This window comes from Narcine bancroftii, chromosome 4 (assembly GCF_036971445.1).
Source record: "Narcine bancroftii isolate sNarBan1 chromosome 4, sNarBan1.hap1, whole genome shotgun sequence".
Classification (NCBI taxonomy): domain Eukaryota; kingdom Metazoa; phylum Chordata; class Chondrichthyes; order Torpediniformes; family Narcinidae; genus Narcine; species Narcine bancroftii.
This window is the reverse complement of record NC_091472.1, coordinates 240,619,204-240,637,427: the sequence shown is the minus strand read 5'-3', so window position 1 is coordinate 240,637,427 and position 18,224 is coordinate 240,619,204. Positions and strand designations below refer to the sequence as shown.

Genomic DNA, 18,224 nt, shown 5'->3' with positions numbered 1-18,224 from the left:
CTTAGAAATGATCTCTGTGTGTCTCTCTCTCACATACAGAGAGAAAGCCTGTTTGACTCTCTTTGCTTGCAAAACATGACCCTCTTAGAACAGCAAGCTCCCCTCCAGACAGAAGGCGGTTCCAACTTTCATCTGTAAACAACAATCCATTGGTGAAGCCTCTTGGGAACTCTGCAAAGCTCTTGCAAAGGTTGTGGGGCCGAAATATCTAGCATTAGCAGAGCTCCAGTATTTGAAATAAGATCTGTTTTAAAGTGTTTGTAAGTGACCTACTCTAGCAAACCTTGCATCAATTTATCTCCCAAAAACATATCTAGTTTCTGTCACACAGGATACATAACGTTGAGGGAAGTAGTTTTGGAGCCACTGACATTCCTCACAAGGCCATTCACTGGAGCCAAAGGATGAATGATATGATGTGAAATCTACTGTCATTCTTGTATTGAAAACATAGCCATGGATACACAGTAATCCACCATTTTACCATGGGACATGATCATCAGGAGGAAACCTGGCAAAAGTCCATACAAGTACAATCAACATGGATTCAGAAAAGAGAATGTTTAGTTCAGCATCAAAGAGGGAAATGGCAACACAATGAGACTGTAGAAACCTCACAATTTGAAAGATTCAATTTGTAAGGTTATTAGCTCCAAACTTGAGATTCAAATTAATCCCTTGAAGCAGATAGGTCCACAAAATGCTATGTACTTAGTGAGATACACAGCTTAGAGAGTGGGATCATAACTATCTAATAAGATAGAGATTTTAAAATTCACAAAGTAACACAATTTTCAGAAAATACCAAAAAAAGTTACCATATTTGGACAAGATCAACAGGGATTTGGAAGGAGGAAAAAAAAATCAGATGACTACATTTAACAAAGACAGATGCCAAATGCAGCACAAGATTAGGCAAGAAACTAGACATTGTACCCAGCATATGAATTGTAAAGAATCGCTCATAACAATGGAAAAAAGCATTCAATAGGTTGAACCATACAGCCACAGCAGTAAAACACGGGCCAACAGGAAGTAACTATCAAATGCTAGAACACCATAGCCAGATGGTACTTTGAACATTGTGCACAATTAGCCAACAAGAAACGAGAAACATTTTTAAGCATAAGAGCACAAATATCAGCAGGCAAATCTTCATTGGTCAGGGCACAGTTCTGACAAAAGACTGGAGAAATTTGGGTTATTAGATTAAAATGGATCCTTCTGAGATGATTTACAGCAGTTTCAAATATTGTTAAGGATACTGAAAAGTATAACCTGGAATATTATGATTTTTTTTTACTGGAAATGCTCAAATTGGGATGAAACAAATTAAACTGGAGAATTTATTGTAGCAGGAATACAATTGTTGAGAAATTGTGTGAAAAATGAATCATCAGGAATATATTTTCCTAAAAATACTGGTAAAAATCCTGAAATAATTTAAGTAACACAAGATAACACGAAACCTCTCTAAACATCTGAATAAAAAAGGTTAATGGTTTTCGAGGTTCAACTTTAATGACATTCGAGCAATTGAAAAGTATGGAATATAAAATAACATAATATTCTCTTATTATCAGTTAACGGCATATTTAAGAGAAAATTTAGGTCTAGATTTGATATTACCTAAACAAAGTTATTTGGAACAATTAATTACAGATATAAATATTTAAAACTTTATTTCAATTATGTATACAATTTTGGTAAAAGGAATGTACAAGCCAGGAGTTCATAAGTTAAGACAAAGTTGGGAGAAAGATTCAAGAGGAACCTAACTTTGTCAGGATAGTATGACAATTACAATTAATGTCCAGTATAGAATGGTACAATGTAATTTTTTACCTCAACTACATCTTACTCCAAAGAAATTAAATGAATGAAATTCTAATTTTTTTGATAAATGCTTTAGGTGCAATAAAGAAATAGGAACTTTTCTACCTTCTATGTGAGAATGTTCAAAATTAAGACCCTTTTGGGTTTATTTTTGGAAAGAGTTACAAAAGTTTATTTCATCAAGATACAAATTTTTTTTAACTTGGAAATGCACAAGTTTTGATTGAAATTAAATAAATATCAAAAAGAATTTGTTACAATAGCCCTAGCAGTAGCTAAAATGTGTGGCAGTAACTTGGAAATTAGATGTGTATTTGGGAATGGGTAGATGGCAGACTGAAATGGGTAGTTGTATACCACTTGAAAAGATTACATATAATTTAAATAATAAATATGGCATTAAAAAAAAATTTGGGAATCATATTTACAAATTCTAGGAATGAAGTTGTAATCACCCAACCTGAATCTTCCGACTCCTAAAATCCAGAAAATTAAGATATGTTAGATTTTATTTGATAGTTTTATTAAGTTTTTATAATTACTATCCAGATGTTTTCTTTTCTATGGGGTTGTTGGGGGAAGTGGGGAGGATGGGAGCAGGGAAAAATTTTAAAATCACTAGGTATTAATATTTTTATTATATTCAAATAAGAAATTTATGTAAAAGTTTTTTAATGCATATGTGAAATTAAATAAAATTTTTAAAATACTTTTTTTTAATGTCAGAATTGAGCCTGCATTCACTAATTCAGTTGGCAGTTCTTTCCACACCCCAACCATTATGTGAAGAAGTTCCCCCTCATGTTCTGTTTAAATTTTTTCCCTTTCTCCCTTTAACTCGTGTCTTCTAGTTTTTATCTCACCTAACCACAGTGGAAAAAGCATGCTTGCATTTACTCTATCTATACCCATCATAATTTTGTATACCTGTATCAAATCCCCCCCTCATTCTTCTACACTCCAAGGAATAAAGACCCAACTTGTTTATCCTTTCCATGTAACTCAGTTCTTCAAATCCTATCTATACGCATCATAATTTTGTATACCTGTATCAAATCCCCCCCTCATTCTTCTACACTCCAAGGAATAAAGACTCAACTTGTTTATCCTTTCCATGTAACTCAGTTCTTCAAATCCTGGCAACATCCTCATAAATTTCCTCTGCTCTCTTTCGATCTTAACTGCACACAATACTCCAAATTTGGCCTCACCAATATCTTATACAATTTTACCATAACATCCCAACTCCTATACTTAATACTTTATGAAGGGCAATTTGCCAAAAGTTCTCTTTACGACCCTATCTACTTGAGACATCACTTTCAGGAAATTATGTCTCTGCATTCCCAGATCCCTCCGTTCTACACTTATGGTGTATGTCCTTTCTTGGTTTGACCTTACAAAGTGCCACACTCCAATTTTGTCTGCCTTAATTCCATCTGCCATTTTGCACCCACTTTTCTAGCTGTGAGACCTTATCAAATGCTTTCTTTGAAAGCCTTCCTCATTGTCCACTGCATCTCCAGTCTTTGTATCATTTACTAACTTCCTGATCCTCATTATCATCTAGAAAGATCGACATCACAGGCACCAGACTTCACTCCATCAAGGACATCTATATGAGGTAGTGTCTTAAAAAAGCAGCCTCTATCCTCAAAGACTCCCACCACCCAGCCCATGCCCTCTTCACTCTGCTACTATTAGAAAAAAGGTACAGGAGCCTAAAGACAAGCACTTAATGGCACAAGGGCAGCTTCTTCCCCACTGCCATCAGATTCCTGAATGATCAATAAACCAAAGACCCTGCTTTACTTTTCGTGCTCTATTATTTAATTTTTTTTATATATAGTAATGTTGTAAGATGGTTTAATATGAATGTTTGCACTATAATGCTGCCACAAAACACTGAATTTCCCAACTTGTTCATGACAATAATTGACCCTGAGGCACACCACTAGTCACAGGCTTCCAATCAGAGGCGATCATCCACTGCGACTCTGCCTTATTCTGTAAATCTAATGTCTAATCCAGTTTACTACCTCACTTTGAAAACCAAGTGACTGAAGCTTCCTGAATAACTTCCCATTCAGGACCTTGTCAAAGTTCACATAGACAACATCTGTGATCCTTTCTTCATCAACTTTCCTGGTAACCTCCTCAGAAAAAGTTACGAAGACAGATCAAGTAACCTGGGACTATAATTTAAAAGGATGGGATGGAATCTTATTGAAACACAATTTAGGACAGAAATAGATAAAATAAAGGTAGAGAAATTATTTTCACTGGCAGGTTAAACTAGAACATTATTATGAGATGTAGCCTCAAGATTCAGGGGAGTAGATTTAAGAAAGAAGAGTAGAAGTTGCTTCTCCCACCCAGCAGTGAATCCATAGAATTCCCTGCCCAAGGAAACAGTGGAGGCGCCCTCATTTAATACACAAATATATTTTTGTAGAATGGGGAACTAAAGGTTATGGGGGATAGGCGGATATGATCTTATTGAATAGTGGAGCAGATTCAATGAGCAACTCCTGTTCCTATTTCTTATGTATTCACAATTATCTTTTAAGTTTTGTCTACCTGATGTAGTTTAGATAACTGTGCCAAAAGAAAGTCGATCATCCAAACTTTAAAACATCATCTTTTGAGATTTTCATTTATAAATAAAAGTTGATCCAGTTAGCAAACAAAGTTTAAAACACCATTGGTCACAGCACTGAAAGCTGAAATCCTTCTATAATGCTCATTTATCTTATTGTAATAGAGGATTTAGACTAGCTTATGCAAGAATGTATACATGTGAATCAGAAAACATAATCTAAATTCCACCATGGGGCCCTGCTATGCATATGAATCAGTAGACATAATCTAATTTACACCACAAGGCCCAGAGATGCTGTCTTTTGTTGGTCGCAGACTGTCAGAAGACTTTGAAGATAAGTAAATCATTTATGCAGGGTGATGGGCTATGAGTGAGCAATTTTTGGGTAATATAAGCCACGGTCCCACTACTGAAGTTTGAGACTCTCTGAGGGCTGGAAACATCTCTCAGCAAGAAGAACTTCTAGAGTCCAGCTAACGTCCTGGTCGGAGGAGGTGGAGAAGCTGCTACCGGCACTCCGACAACCTACTTCGTGTGTGGTCATTGCCTCGTTTCGGCAGTTGGGACCAGTCCAGGCGTTGATAAGTATAATTGGGAAGGGCTTGCATATTGTAGTTTGAAATCAGCTTTTGAATTTGTAATAAATATTTGTATAAACTGAACTGCTCTTGGTGTGGGTGTCTATTTTCTTTCGGTAGCTCAAACACTGTGACCAATCTAAAACGAACAAAGTGAGAGGTACAAGTTTACCCAGGACAACTGGCGCTGCGAGCAGGGTTGGTCTCGAGGAATTTCGCCGAAAGAGAGAGGTGAGCCCTGAGCAGTTCTTGATTCTGGGATGGACTTCCAAAGACAATGGGTTTGGCATGTTGGCCAATACCCTGTCTTTGTTGGGACCACCCCTTAGTTGGGATGAGAAGTTAGATCCATCAAGTGCTCCTCTGGGAGAGCGGGTTGCCACTCCTGTTAAAAAGGCGACGCTGACTGATAGTTTTTGGCTGCTGGCCACAGCCTTACGGAACTCCGTTCAGCGTGAAGCAGAATCAGTTCAGCGAGAAGTAGAATCTCAGCACAAGAAAGAGAAACGAGAGGAGGAACTAGAAGCCCTGCGACAACACTGTTCCATGATGAGTGAGATTGTTCGCACCAGTCAGGACTGAGCCAAAGAATGGGAGGATAAGCATGTCCAAACGATCTGCCGTAATATTAAATTCTGGCAGCAGCTCTGTGCAGATAAAGAAAGGCATGGAGTAGAACCCGATCCACATCGTATTCGTGCCATGATAAGGATTGGCGACGATCCTGATGTAATTGATGATTGGGACAGGAATATCTGTAATGATGACAAGGGTAATAATGCAGATATTCCTCAGCATGTGCCTAACATACTACCCTCTCCACCTGCTGTTCACGTCCGCCCAATAAGGCAGCAGATTTTCCAAACAGATGGAGAGGGAGAGGGGTGAAAAGTAACTGACGAGATTGAAGAGGTAGATGATCCCCTGATCTCACTAGAGGACCCAGGGGAAGGAAACCGAACCCCTACTTATGCTCAATGGCCCACCCCCTCTACGGGAAGGCCAAGGCCTCGTCCCGTCCACTGGGTAAAGGACCCTGTGGGGCCAAAGTGGGAGCAGAGGTCAAGAGCCGTCAATGATACGTGACTTCTCTATAAAAGAGCTGGCTGCCATTGGAGATCGATTTAGGCAAAAGGCGGGAGAAACTCTGGCGGCCTGGCTCCTGTGTGTTTGGGAACAAGGAGGGGGTAATGTATATTTAACCCCTGAAGAATTGTTGGGATTAGGAACATTGGCTACTGATATCTGGGTCACTACTGAGCTGCGAGGTAGAGGAACAGAGGTAGATTGCTTACTTGCCACTCTAGGGGATGCCATGCTACGAGTATATCCATCACCAGTAGATTGGGATTTACATTTGCAGAACAATTGGGGCACCCCAGAGGAGGGTATAGGCCCTGGCCTCTGCCTTGTATGTAGGGCGTTTGAGGCTGTGGGTACATGGGGAGCCCTGATGAAGAGATATTCACGGCCGGAATGCATTCCCAATTGGTTCGTTCCGCCCAACCCACTACACGGGGACTGGTCTGTCCATAACTAGTCCGCTAATTGTGCTCCCTGTGTCTGAGGCAGTGCACGCCTTATCTGGGCTTCGAGAATTAGAGTTGGGAGGTAAAATCCACTCATGTACAACCCAGGTTAAATCAGACAAGCAGGATGAAAGGAGAGGGGCTGCTGCTAATAAAGGACCGACAAGAAAGGACCTTTTTTGTCCCTAAAAGTGATTATTGATGGGAAACCTACTGCGGTCCTTTATGCCCTTTATACGAGAAAGGCAGGGGAACATCATCCCCAGCTGTGGAGTCCTCCTGGCCCAGCTGTTCCTTCTGCTCCTACTGCTGCTCCTATCGAGCCGGCTTCTCTTGCTCCAGTTACCCGTGATGAGATACAACAATTGGTTAAAAAGGCTCTTATGGATAATAGTAGCATGTGGTCCTGGAAGCCCCGAACCCCCCGTGTCTACTCCATTGAGATACGGCGGATACACGGGGACCCACGGCCGTACATACCTTTAACAATCCATTGGGGTGGGGGTAATGACTGCCAATATTTGGCCTTGGTCGACACCGGTGCAGAGCACTCGGTGATTCCTGGTAACCCTGACCTCTGGACTTGACCGACATTTCAAATAGAGGGGATGGGAGGAGCGATCACCCTGGGGAAAGAAATAAAAGTCCGTGCCACGGTAGGTGATGGCCCTTCCCCTATCTGGTTACATGCCCTGGTGGCTGCCACTGACGAGTGTATCCTGGGTATCAATATGTTAGCCGATACGGCCCTTAATACTAGCCAAGGGGATTTGCATTTGGAATTCGGACTATTACAAAAAGACTAGTGGTGGGTCAGGCTAAGTGGGATCCTGTGAGGGTGCCTCCCCACCACCCCCCCCCCCACGAAACCAGTATGCATTCCACAATATAGCCTCCCTGGAGGGCAGGAAGAAATTACTGTCACCATCAATGCTTTGCAAGAAGAAGGGGTAGTGAGGCCCGCAATGTCGCCCTTTAATAGCCCTGTTTGGCTGGTCCAGAAGCCGGATGGCTCCTGAAGAATAACAGTTGACTATCGTTTTTTGAACAAACATGCCCCACCACTTGCTTCGGCAATTCCGGACATTGTTACCCTTATTAAAAACATTGCTACTGGGAACTCAGGAACGTGGTATGTTGTCATTGATCTCGCTAATGCCTCCTTCAGTATTCTTATAGATGAGGTCTCACAGGATCAGTTCGCCTTTACCTGGAAGGGGCGTCAGTATACCTTCACCATCCTTCTATAATGCTCATTTATCTTATACAACAGGACACCAACACAAACAAATTTATTACTTGAAGACAGAAATAAAATCCACATTTTATTGACTGATAAATCCTTTTCGCTGCATTCAATTTTTCAGAGTTCTTTATTATTTCTTTCAGACTAGCTGGCAGAAATGCTGCATTTAATGTTTAAAGTTTATAGCTATGATATATAGGTGAGCAAAGTTTTTGTTATAAAGAAATCCTGGACAGTGAAGCAAAATGGAAAACAATTAGTTTCAGTCACAGCAAAGGAGGAAGCAGAGGTATTAAGTTCTTTGTATTACAGAACCACTTCAGCAACTGATTCACTCACTGCAATACCATGCTAATACAAACAGTCTGAACTTACAAAGGTAGTGTCCACTAATTAAAGCAATAAAAGCTGTTTTCCATCATTTAAATAAGAAACCAATAATAGGTACACAAAAAATAACGACAAAAATGCACAAATTCAATTCTCTGGCAAATAATGCAACGAGTTGGGCATTTTTGGTTCCAAAGTTAATGAACTATAGAGTTGCATTTGCTTTAAATATTATCATGGTTTTAATTACTGAGATAAGATCTTATGAAATGCATTGCAACTATAAAAATACAGAAAATTCACGTCGTCTTTAATGATGGTGGCATTTTAAGCAATTTCCATCTTCTGCACCATACAAGAAAGATCTAGTTGAAAAATAAATTTAAATATTAAACAGAGTATTTTTAGAAGTCGAGCCAATAAATCCAGTTTGAAAGATGCATAAACACTACAACCTCCTCAAAAGGTGAAAGTGGAGTAAAAGATCTACCTGGAGACTGAGAGTTAAGCAGTGAAGCAGAGGAAATCTTGAAGGAGCCAGAGGAGTTATGAACAAAGTGAGTAGCAGCAGGAGACTTCTGAGAGGAAGAGCGAGAGGAACCAGGAGAGCAAGTTGCAGTGGCATCAGCGCCAAGAGGAGTCAAGCTGGGCAATTGCTGATCAGTGAGGACCTGGGAATTCCTGCCATCCGGAGAATGTCTTTTCATAGCACTCAAAATACTTTTTCCATTAATTCCTGCAGTGTTAGTGTAAAGATAATGAAGATTAGCATAACATAGTGAAAGGGAAAGAAAAATTTTTTCTCATTTTTAACCATCCCAAGTTGTTAGTCACAGGTCAGATGGAGTTTAAATGGCTGAAACAAAGCCAGGTCTGCCTCATGGGGACTTTGTTGATGTTGCAGCAACATTGGAAAATGATTTACAGGAGGACTTTGAAGAGTCAGATGCTAATTGAGGATCAATGAACTTCACGGATGCTGCAATGATCAGAATTACTGGAGCAATGATAAATCACATTGGTGTCAGTTAGAGGATGTGACAAAGACACAGAGGCACAAGATGACAGAGGAATTTTTAAAAATCAATAACAAGAATCAAAAATCTGAGGCACTCTTTAACCATGAGCCATAGTTTGCTACTAAACTGTGACAATGGGTGAAATGGACATGGCACTGGTAGCAGCATTTTGATGGAACTATTTAACATGCTTCATGAATGATTTACATTCAAAGCACTGATATTAAAATTTATCCCTGGAAGTGCAAAACTTCCTTTATTGGTACATCCAGATGATGGCGCCACAACATGAACCTGTCAACAGCTCATTAGTTGTTAACCAATCTTACCCTCACCTGGAAGCCCCATACACATTTTTTTGTAGGTGTTGTTGGCAGTGACCACAATTGGGAATCCTGTCTGCCTTTCCTTTCCCAATCTTGTTAATGTGCCCCGCCCTCCAGAATAAGTCCTTTCCATCTGCGAGTTTAATCGAATGGTTTCATCAACAGAGACAATAGGGAGGGGGGGGGGAGAGTAGTGGAAACCTCTGAATTGTTATATCAAATGAAATTTAATTGAAAAATCAGAATTCAAAAATTACAGATAAAGTGAAAACATTTTCAGGATTGTCAAGACCACGTTGTGCTTGAATCAAATACAAATTAAACATTCGAAGCACCACAAGTACCTGTAATTAGATAGTTAACCTGACAATTATCTCAATTAAATTCAACTTCTCAATTAAGCACCATCCAAATCCCTGTGGTAAATGTATAAATATAGCACACAATACATTAACCCATCTTATTTTCACCACCTAATGGGGAAAGTCATAATGTAGTCGAATATTTAAATAGTGAAATGCCAAGAGAACTAAAGCTTTGTGTCCCCAAACTATACAGCCGTCAACTCAGTTGAGTGCAGTAATTAGAGCAGACATTTTGCCTTGGGATAGGGTTAGATTGACTGATCAAATGCCCCTTGCGGGACTGTATCTTCAGTTGACTGATTACAAAATTGCATTGGTCACAAAGAAAAACTCGTATTTTCTTAGCAAATTATGGGCAGCCACAAATTGGTCTTCAGCTGATTAAGCATATTATAAAAACATAACCACTGTCATTTAAGAAACGCACTGGTAATTTGTTCAAAACATGGTAATAGATGTAGATAATCTGTTTTTGTTATGCAAGAGAAATAAATAATGGCCAGGGCAGTTTAGCTCAACACAGTGAGATGCACAGGAAAATACTGAAATGGGAAAGATTGTCCTCTCAATTAATAACTACTCAGCTCTGTCTTCTTAAATTGAGATTATTTCTGTAGGCTTAATCAAAAGCTGAATATGTTTGCAAGATCATTCTACAATACTATTAATATCATGCAACATTTTAAATGCATGACGTTATTTATAATTTTGTAAAGTTGAACAAAGCCAGACTGGTGTTTGAGATCCAATTCTACAACAAACTCATTATGTGGTGACCACAAGTTCCTCTCTGAAATTAAACCTTAAAGCAATGGAGGTATCTGGGTTACTCATCAATAATATAAATGTTCATTATTTCAAAATTACTTATGAGAGACTGACAATTATAGACAGCGGTAATTTATACACTACTCCAAATCAGTAAATAAGAACCCACATTTGGATTAAGTCTTTGTCATAGCAATAGCATCTTCAGCAGGGCACTTTTGGGTAGCTGATCAAAAAGTCTGGGTAAAGGAGAGATTTTGAGGAGGGACCTCGAGGAAGAAAGTTGCAGGGACACAGATCTAGGGAGAACATTTATTGAGATTAGGGATGGCAGCTGGAGACCCAGATGCTAATTGAGGAGCAATGAACTTCACGGATGCTGCAATGATCAGAATTACTGGAGCAATGATAAATCACATTGGTGTCAGTTAGAGGATGTGACAAAGACACGGAGGCACAAGATGACAGAGGAATTTTTAAAAATCAATAACAAGAATCAAAAATCTGAGGTACCCTTTAACCATGAGCCATGGTGTGCTACTAAACAGTGGCAATGGGCGAAATGGACATGGCACTGGTAGCAGCATTTTGATGGAACTATTTAACATGCTTCATATAAGGACGGACAGCTACGATTGCACTGGAATATACAAGGCTAGAGTTAACAGCAACCTGAATGAGGACTTCAGCAACAAAATGAGCTGACATGGACCAAGTTGAACAATGTCAGAGAGCAGGAAATGAAATCGAAAGTGTAACACTTTTCTCAGGCTATGAAAGCGAAGGTTATGAGCAGTCAGGCTCAGTTTCAGAGAATTACTCTGAACAGTGGTTGAGATGGCAACTAGGGAAGTAAGTGAAGGGAAAACAAAACAAAGGCATGTTCTGGCAGATGTTTACTTGCAGCAACATTTTGAAATGATCGATGACATGCAAAATACAGGTTGTAAAATTCTATGCATTTACAGTACAAATGGAGGCAAATCTAGGATATGGTACAAGCCAACATGCACATAGGTTTAAAAGAAGGAAGGATGCATGATGTACCTGTAATAGGAGCACATGCTACTTCTGTCTGGAAGGAGATGCCAGAATCTAGAGTTTTTGATTCTATAATAAACAATATTAAAAGCAATTTCATTTAATCACCAGATACTGCAGAATTTATTCAATTGATTATTTATTAAATCTTTTTTTTAAAAGAGAATACGAAAGAATAGCAAGTTACAGCATTATGTTGTAACAAATTAAATCACATTTTTGTGATAATCAGGACTACCAAATTGCAGTGAACAATATTTTGTACAAAAATCTGAAATATAGCATAATTCCTTAATTTTAACTTAAATGAATAAAATTAACTACTGCAATAAAAAGGCTCAAATACTAGTATAGCTTTTCAAGTGGATAGAAATTTTGAGCCCGATCTCTTGTCTAATGACACTGACAATATAAACTGATTTTGAGATACTGCCACAGAACTAGATAGACCAGTGGTTCTCAACCTTTTTCTTTCCACTCACATACCACTTCAAGTAATCCCTATGGCATAAGTGCTCTGTGATTAGTAAGGAATTGCTTAAGGTGCTATGTGGGTGGAAAGAAAAAGTTTGAAAACCACTGTTTTAATTGTACCTAATTGGCTCATTATGTGCATGGTTTCATAACTCTATAGGAAATGGGCCAATGACAATTTTTCTCAAGCAAAATATTTCAGTAACAATTGGGTCTAGAGCAGTGATTCTCAACCTTCCCTTCTATTACAGAGTTCTGTGTTGTGCATTGGCCTATGTTGTGTGGTTTTGTGTTGGAAAGTGACAGTTTGCCTTAGAGAGCCAAAGTGAAGGTGGACTGCTGATAGGGTGGGAGACGGACTGGGCATGTGCAGAAAATAATCTAAAAATTTCTGGATTTGGAAGATAAACCACCACTGGGGTTGCTGTGGAGTGGAAGAAGGCCCAAAACAAGAGTCATTGTCTGGAAGACAGTTTAGAATATTGGGCATTTTAAAAGGGATGAACGTTCCGAAGGCAGCCAGAAGGATCCGGACCAAGCCACTGTTCCTCTCTCTGCAAGCAACACAAGAAGACCACTTCGAATTTTGTACTCTCTCTCTCTCTCTCTCTCTCACACACAAAGATCTTTTGGCTTCAGTTTACCAAACAAACTGAATTTTGTTTATGATCTTTGCTTCGGTTGAGATCAAAGTTTTGTTAGTCTTATGTCTAAGTTTTTCTGTGGGCTGGTTGGAAATATAACTTAGACTTTAATTTCATATGTTACATTTAGGCTGGGAAATTTATTAGTTTTACACTGTTATGGAGATTTGCATAGTAACCAGTGGGCATTGTTATAAAAGGGGGGGATTTTGAATTAAAGTTTGAAGGTGAATTTTTGTTAATAAAGTAATTGTTCATCTTTACCCCTGTGTGATATGCCTTCTTTGTGGTTGCTGGTTTGATCTTGTAACACCTTTCCACTCACATATCACCTTACGCAATCCCTTAGTATTAACAAAGCATTTATGGCATAGGAATTACTTAAAGTGGTATGTGAGTAGAAAAAGGTTGTGAACCATTGAGATAGACATTTAAATATTATTTCTCTTAAACAGTCACAGTCAGTATGTACAGAATTTTGTACTTTAAATTCACGCATACACAAATATATTTCTTCATCCAGACGGTATTAACTCTTTGCCTCCATTGACTCAGTCAAAATCTGTCTCAGGAAAGCTGCTAAACTATTAAAAGACTTCTTATACCCCACTGGACCTCTCGTTGAAAAAATGATACCCGTGCACTGTTTAACTCTATTTCTCTCTGCACCCTATTCTTTGTAACACTATACAGGTATGCACTGCTTAATGTCCATGATACGTTCTGTGAAATTGGGCGTTATGTGGTGTTCGCACAATGTCCACATCACATGATATACTTAGCAAAGCTACATGGGATACAGTAGTTTGCCTGTAAACTTTTTATTTCTAAGTAGGGATCAGTGGGGGGGACTGACATGGGGCTGTGGTGAGAAAGCAGGGCAGTGGGATCAGTGTGTGGATCAACACGGGGCTGTGGGGAGACAGAGAGGCAGTGGGATCAGTGTGGGGACCAGCACTGGGCTGTGAGGAGAGCGCGGGGCAGTGGGATCAGTGTGGGTATATGCAATTTCCTCTAGCTAGCCATCACTCTTTTTAAATTGCTGCAGACTTGCTCACAGTAACTGAATAATTTTGGGACCATAGATGTATGCGCAGTCAGACATTGCCCGAACAGACGTTAAGCAGCACATAGCTGGTACCCTGCACTCTGACTTATTGTAACATTGCACCCCACACTTTTGTTTTGTTATTGCACTACTGGTGCACTTAAGCACAAGTTAGCTTGCCTGGTTAATAAGCTAAACAGAGCTTTGCACTGTATCTCGGTAGACAAGACAATGCACAATTCAAAAATATCTAGCAAACTCCAGGAAGTAGACTGCCACAGTTCACTCATCACTTTTAAGACAGTGGGTGCACTGTATTAGGATCAATAATTAGGAAAGAAATTAAATTTCAACCCCATTTGCACAAATCCTGCTTTAAAAACTTATCAGTTACTCACTGCAACGCGACTTGTCAGTTATCACAATGTGATCTGCTCTACATTGGAGAACACAGATTGGGTGATCACTTCACAGTTCACCTGCATTATCTGCAGGAGCGTCTCTGCGCATCCACTTGTCTGCCACTTTAATTCACCCCGCTAACCTCCCTCTGGCCTGGAGCATAAAACAATTTGCTGAAGGAAATCAGCCAGTCTGTGGGGGCTAGAGGGGTGAAACAGGTAGATCACGGAGGAGTAAGGATGACAGGGAGATGGAGCCACGTGAGGGAGGGGAGATTGGCCCTGCAGACAGCTGTGGAGGAAAATAATCAGGAACACTTGCTAGAATCAGATATAGGAGAAGATCATGGGAACCACTAGGTGTAGAAGAAAAGTAGGGAAAAAGGCAGGTAGAGTCAGGTGGGAGAACCACCTGGTACCTATCCCCATCTCGTAACTCCAGATTACAGCATTTAGAGTCTCCTGCCCAACTTTGACCTGACTTTCCTTGGCATTGCTACAAAGAGGACCAATGCAAGCTTGAAAACAACACTACAACTGACCATGCTGAATTATCCAACTTTAAAAAAGGCGCCTTCCTTATCTCTGTATTAGAAATGATCATTCCTGCCTTTTATTTGCAGACAGTCTGGACTGCGATTTGCAAAACATTACTCAAATATCAAAACATAATTGAATTTTAACTGCTACACAAACTCATTTATTCTTACCCTCCCAGAGATGTTCACTTTGTTCTACATATCCCTCCCCTCCCTCCTTTGCCACTACTGTCCTCTCTTCTGATTGGAAAGATCAACTGTTCCTTTTATCATGGATGCTGCTTGACCATCCGAGTGTTTTCAACCTTTGTTGTTTTCGTTACTTACTCAAAATATTCATCATAGTAAAATGTTATTCACCCAAAAATGAACACAAATCCACTAGCATGAAGCATAATGCAAATCAACACTTCCACTAAACTGACTCTATTTCAAGAGTATTTGAGTGTTTAATCAGTATTTTTGATTAAATAAAAATATTGTACAAGTTCCATCTTCAAATTACATTGCGAGTCGGCTCATGAATCTCAACTATACAGACAACTTGGCATATGAGAATTAAACAGTACATACATGATGCTTTATGCCATGTCCATTGACATGAGAAACAACGGGTATATCACACAGGACAACTAATGCACTGCTACAGCCCTCTTTCAAGTTCTAAAATAGCTTTACAATTGAAAAATAATGACTGCTTTCTATCATCAATTGGCTGCATTGCTTTTTCTACATAAACATTCAAGACATGTGCAATGCAATCAATTTATGCACTTCCCAAATAAATTCCAATAACATCACATCTCTGGGTTACAGTGATGACTATTTATTGTCACAATAAATACTAAAAGAGGACATTATTGAGTTTTGTCTTCACTAATATTAAATCATTAAAAATTATTTTGATTATCTCTTCCACAAACCACTCCGTGTATAAAGTAAATTCTATTTAAGATGACTTTCATTCCACATGGAATGGGAAAAGATCATCCCAGACAATAAATAATCCAATTCAAAGTTCAATAAATTTTATTTCAGTTGCAAATCCAGAAAAAGCATGTTGAACATAAAAAGTCAAGAAAATTTCTCATGCTTAACCATATTCAGAGGACCCACATTCTCTACTTATTCATCCATTTGTTTAAACCACACTACCTAGTTGTTTTTTAACAGGCTGTCATTCTCAAGGATCACTTCAAATGTATACTTATAAAATAAAAATACAACATTTATAATTAAGAGCATTATTACTCACACCGGGGACTGACAGCCTCGCCCCCCCCCTAGTGCAATCCCCAGCCTGCAGACGCCAGCATTGCAATCAGGCAAGTGCGGGCAACTGATTCTGGGACAAAAATGAACCAAATTTTGTGAGTGCAGGAATGTGAAGAAAGAAGAGATTAAAATGAAGGTATAAACTTTGCAGCAGGAGAGAGAGGAAAGTGCTCACAATAAATAGCAATAGTGGACAATTTTTATTCAGCATGGGAAAGTTGGTAGTGCTATAGCGCAGAATTTATAAAGACCATGAGGAAAAAGCAATGGTGGACCTGACTTCCCAGAATACTATGCAGCAGAGAAACCCCCTCCAAGAGTGCTCCGTGCATGCAGCCATGCATACAGCCCCTGCTCTGCCACATGGAATTCTGGGAGGGCAGGTCCACTATTGCTTTTTCCCATGGTCTTTATAAATTGTGTGCGAAAGCGCTACTATCTTTCCCACACAGTTTAAAAAATTGTCCGCTCTTGCTATTTATTGCTAGCACTTTCCCATGGTCCCTTATAAAGGTTTGTATAGGTCGGCACAACAACAACAACAGGGGATGAAGAGCTCACACTGTGCTGTGCATAAACCTTAATTATGTTATAATTAGGCATGATTAATTTTGTTAAAATAGAAGATCATGACATTGATCAGATTTTAGGGCAGGTCCACCATCGGTCGATGCGTTATAACATCACTAGTAGAAGGGAGAACAGTCCTAACCCCGGGGTCGGCTTCTTGCAAGCATGAACACGTGCAGTGTCCCAGTTAGGAGAGCTCAAGTGTGAGCAGTGAAAGCACCATTCCTATCCTGGGGCACTGAATGGTCGATTTAGTAGGACGCAAGTGTAAAAGGAGCGAATAATTCAACCAGTTCTTTTTCTCTTTTCTACATTTCAAGAGAGATGGAGAGTTAGGCTGCTATATTTTCATCAATGCATTTCTCACTCCAACCATGCTTTCAGATGTCATCCACATTATTGATAGCTCTTAAGCCAGAGAGTTTTTGGTCATCAAAGTTAAATAATTGGGCCATGCAAAGCCTGACCTGCTGTATTTTAGATGGAAAATTTTGGATCCCAACTTTTGCTTGAGCCAGTATTGCTGACTGACAGGTCCATTGAGAGAGAGGAGCAGATGACACACCAATGAATCCTTGATAGTCTGTTCAATAACACATCTTGAGGAAAGCTCCAGAGTTTTTTTTTCCTCTCATGTACTCTCCAAAACAAAAGCCTGAAACTGCAGCAAAAGCTCTTTCAATGCATTCTATTTCATGGTGTCCTTTATGCCCCCAGAGGAGTGGATTATTGAGTTCAGATAGTCGAGACAGAGGGACCATGGACTCATCTGCATTTAGGAGAAGTTGGAGGGAGTCAGAATCTTTGTATTTTCCTTGAGCCAGCACATTAAGGCAGTCAAGAAGAAGCACACCGACACCTCAATTTCCTAATGAGTCTGAGGAGAAGAGGCCTGTCGTCAAATACTCTATCTACAGGCGCACTGTGGGAAGTACACTGACTGATTGCATCACAGCCTGGCTTGGCAATTTGACTGTCCAAGGACACAGAAAGCTGCAGATTATAGTAAACAGAATCAGGTCCATCACAGGCTCCGACCTCCCATCATCTATGTGAGGAACATCAGAATGGACCCCCAACAACTTGATCACAACCTCTTCTCACTTCTACCTTTGGGCAAAAGGAACAGTTGCCTGAAATTCAGCAGCTCTAGATTCAAGAACAGTTTCTTTCCAATGGCTATTGCACTCTTGAGTCTCCCCTTCATTCACTAATCATAGACTGCTCTGACAGGACAAAAGGATGGATTGCGCTACTGCAAACCACATTTTATGCACAAGTATTCCTGTAACTATTTCTATCATTCTTGCACAAGTCAAGAAGCAATGGGGCAAGGTTATAATGATCAGCTTCTGTGAATGTTAAAGAAAGCTTACAGAAGATTGGATGATCATTTGCCTTAATATATCTGGTCTTGTTCCTAAAAAGGTCATACAGCAATATAATGTGTGATTAAGGACATTTGCTCATACTCGACAAAACAGCGTTCGTCAGTCCACAGTGCAAAATAATGCAAACGCACATACAGACAAGTACAGAACATGAATACACATATTTCAAATTAATAATGTTAATAAACAGTGGAGTCTCAGAGTTGTTTTAGCAGTTTAGCAGTCATTCAGTCACCTCACTA

At 39.5% G+C, this 18,224-nt stretch overlaps 1 protein-coding gene across 3 annotated transcripts in view; it reads right to left on the bottom strand.

Annotated features, from left to right (window-relative positions):
* Positions 1 to 18,224, bottom strand: part of LOC138761771 (diacylglycerol kinase beta) — a 618,073-nt gene that overhangs the window by 388,220 nt on the left and 211,629 nt on the right. For 2 of the 3 annotated variants that reach the window (XM_069934483.1, XM_069934480.1), the window contains exon 5: positions 11,647 to 11,709. The exons of the other annotated variant lie outside the window; for it this stretch is intronic. In XM_069934483.1, the coding sequence (XP_069790584.1) occupies positions 11,647 to 11,709 (63 nt within the window). The remainder of the gene's footprint in view (positions 1 to 11,646; positions 11,710 to 18,224) is intronic. 3 annotated transcript variants of the gene reach the window in all.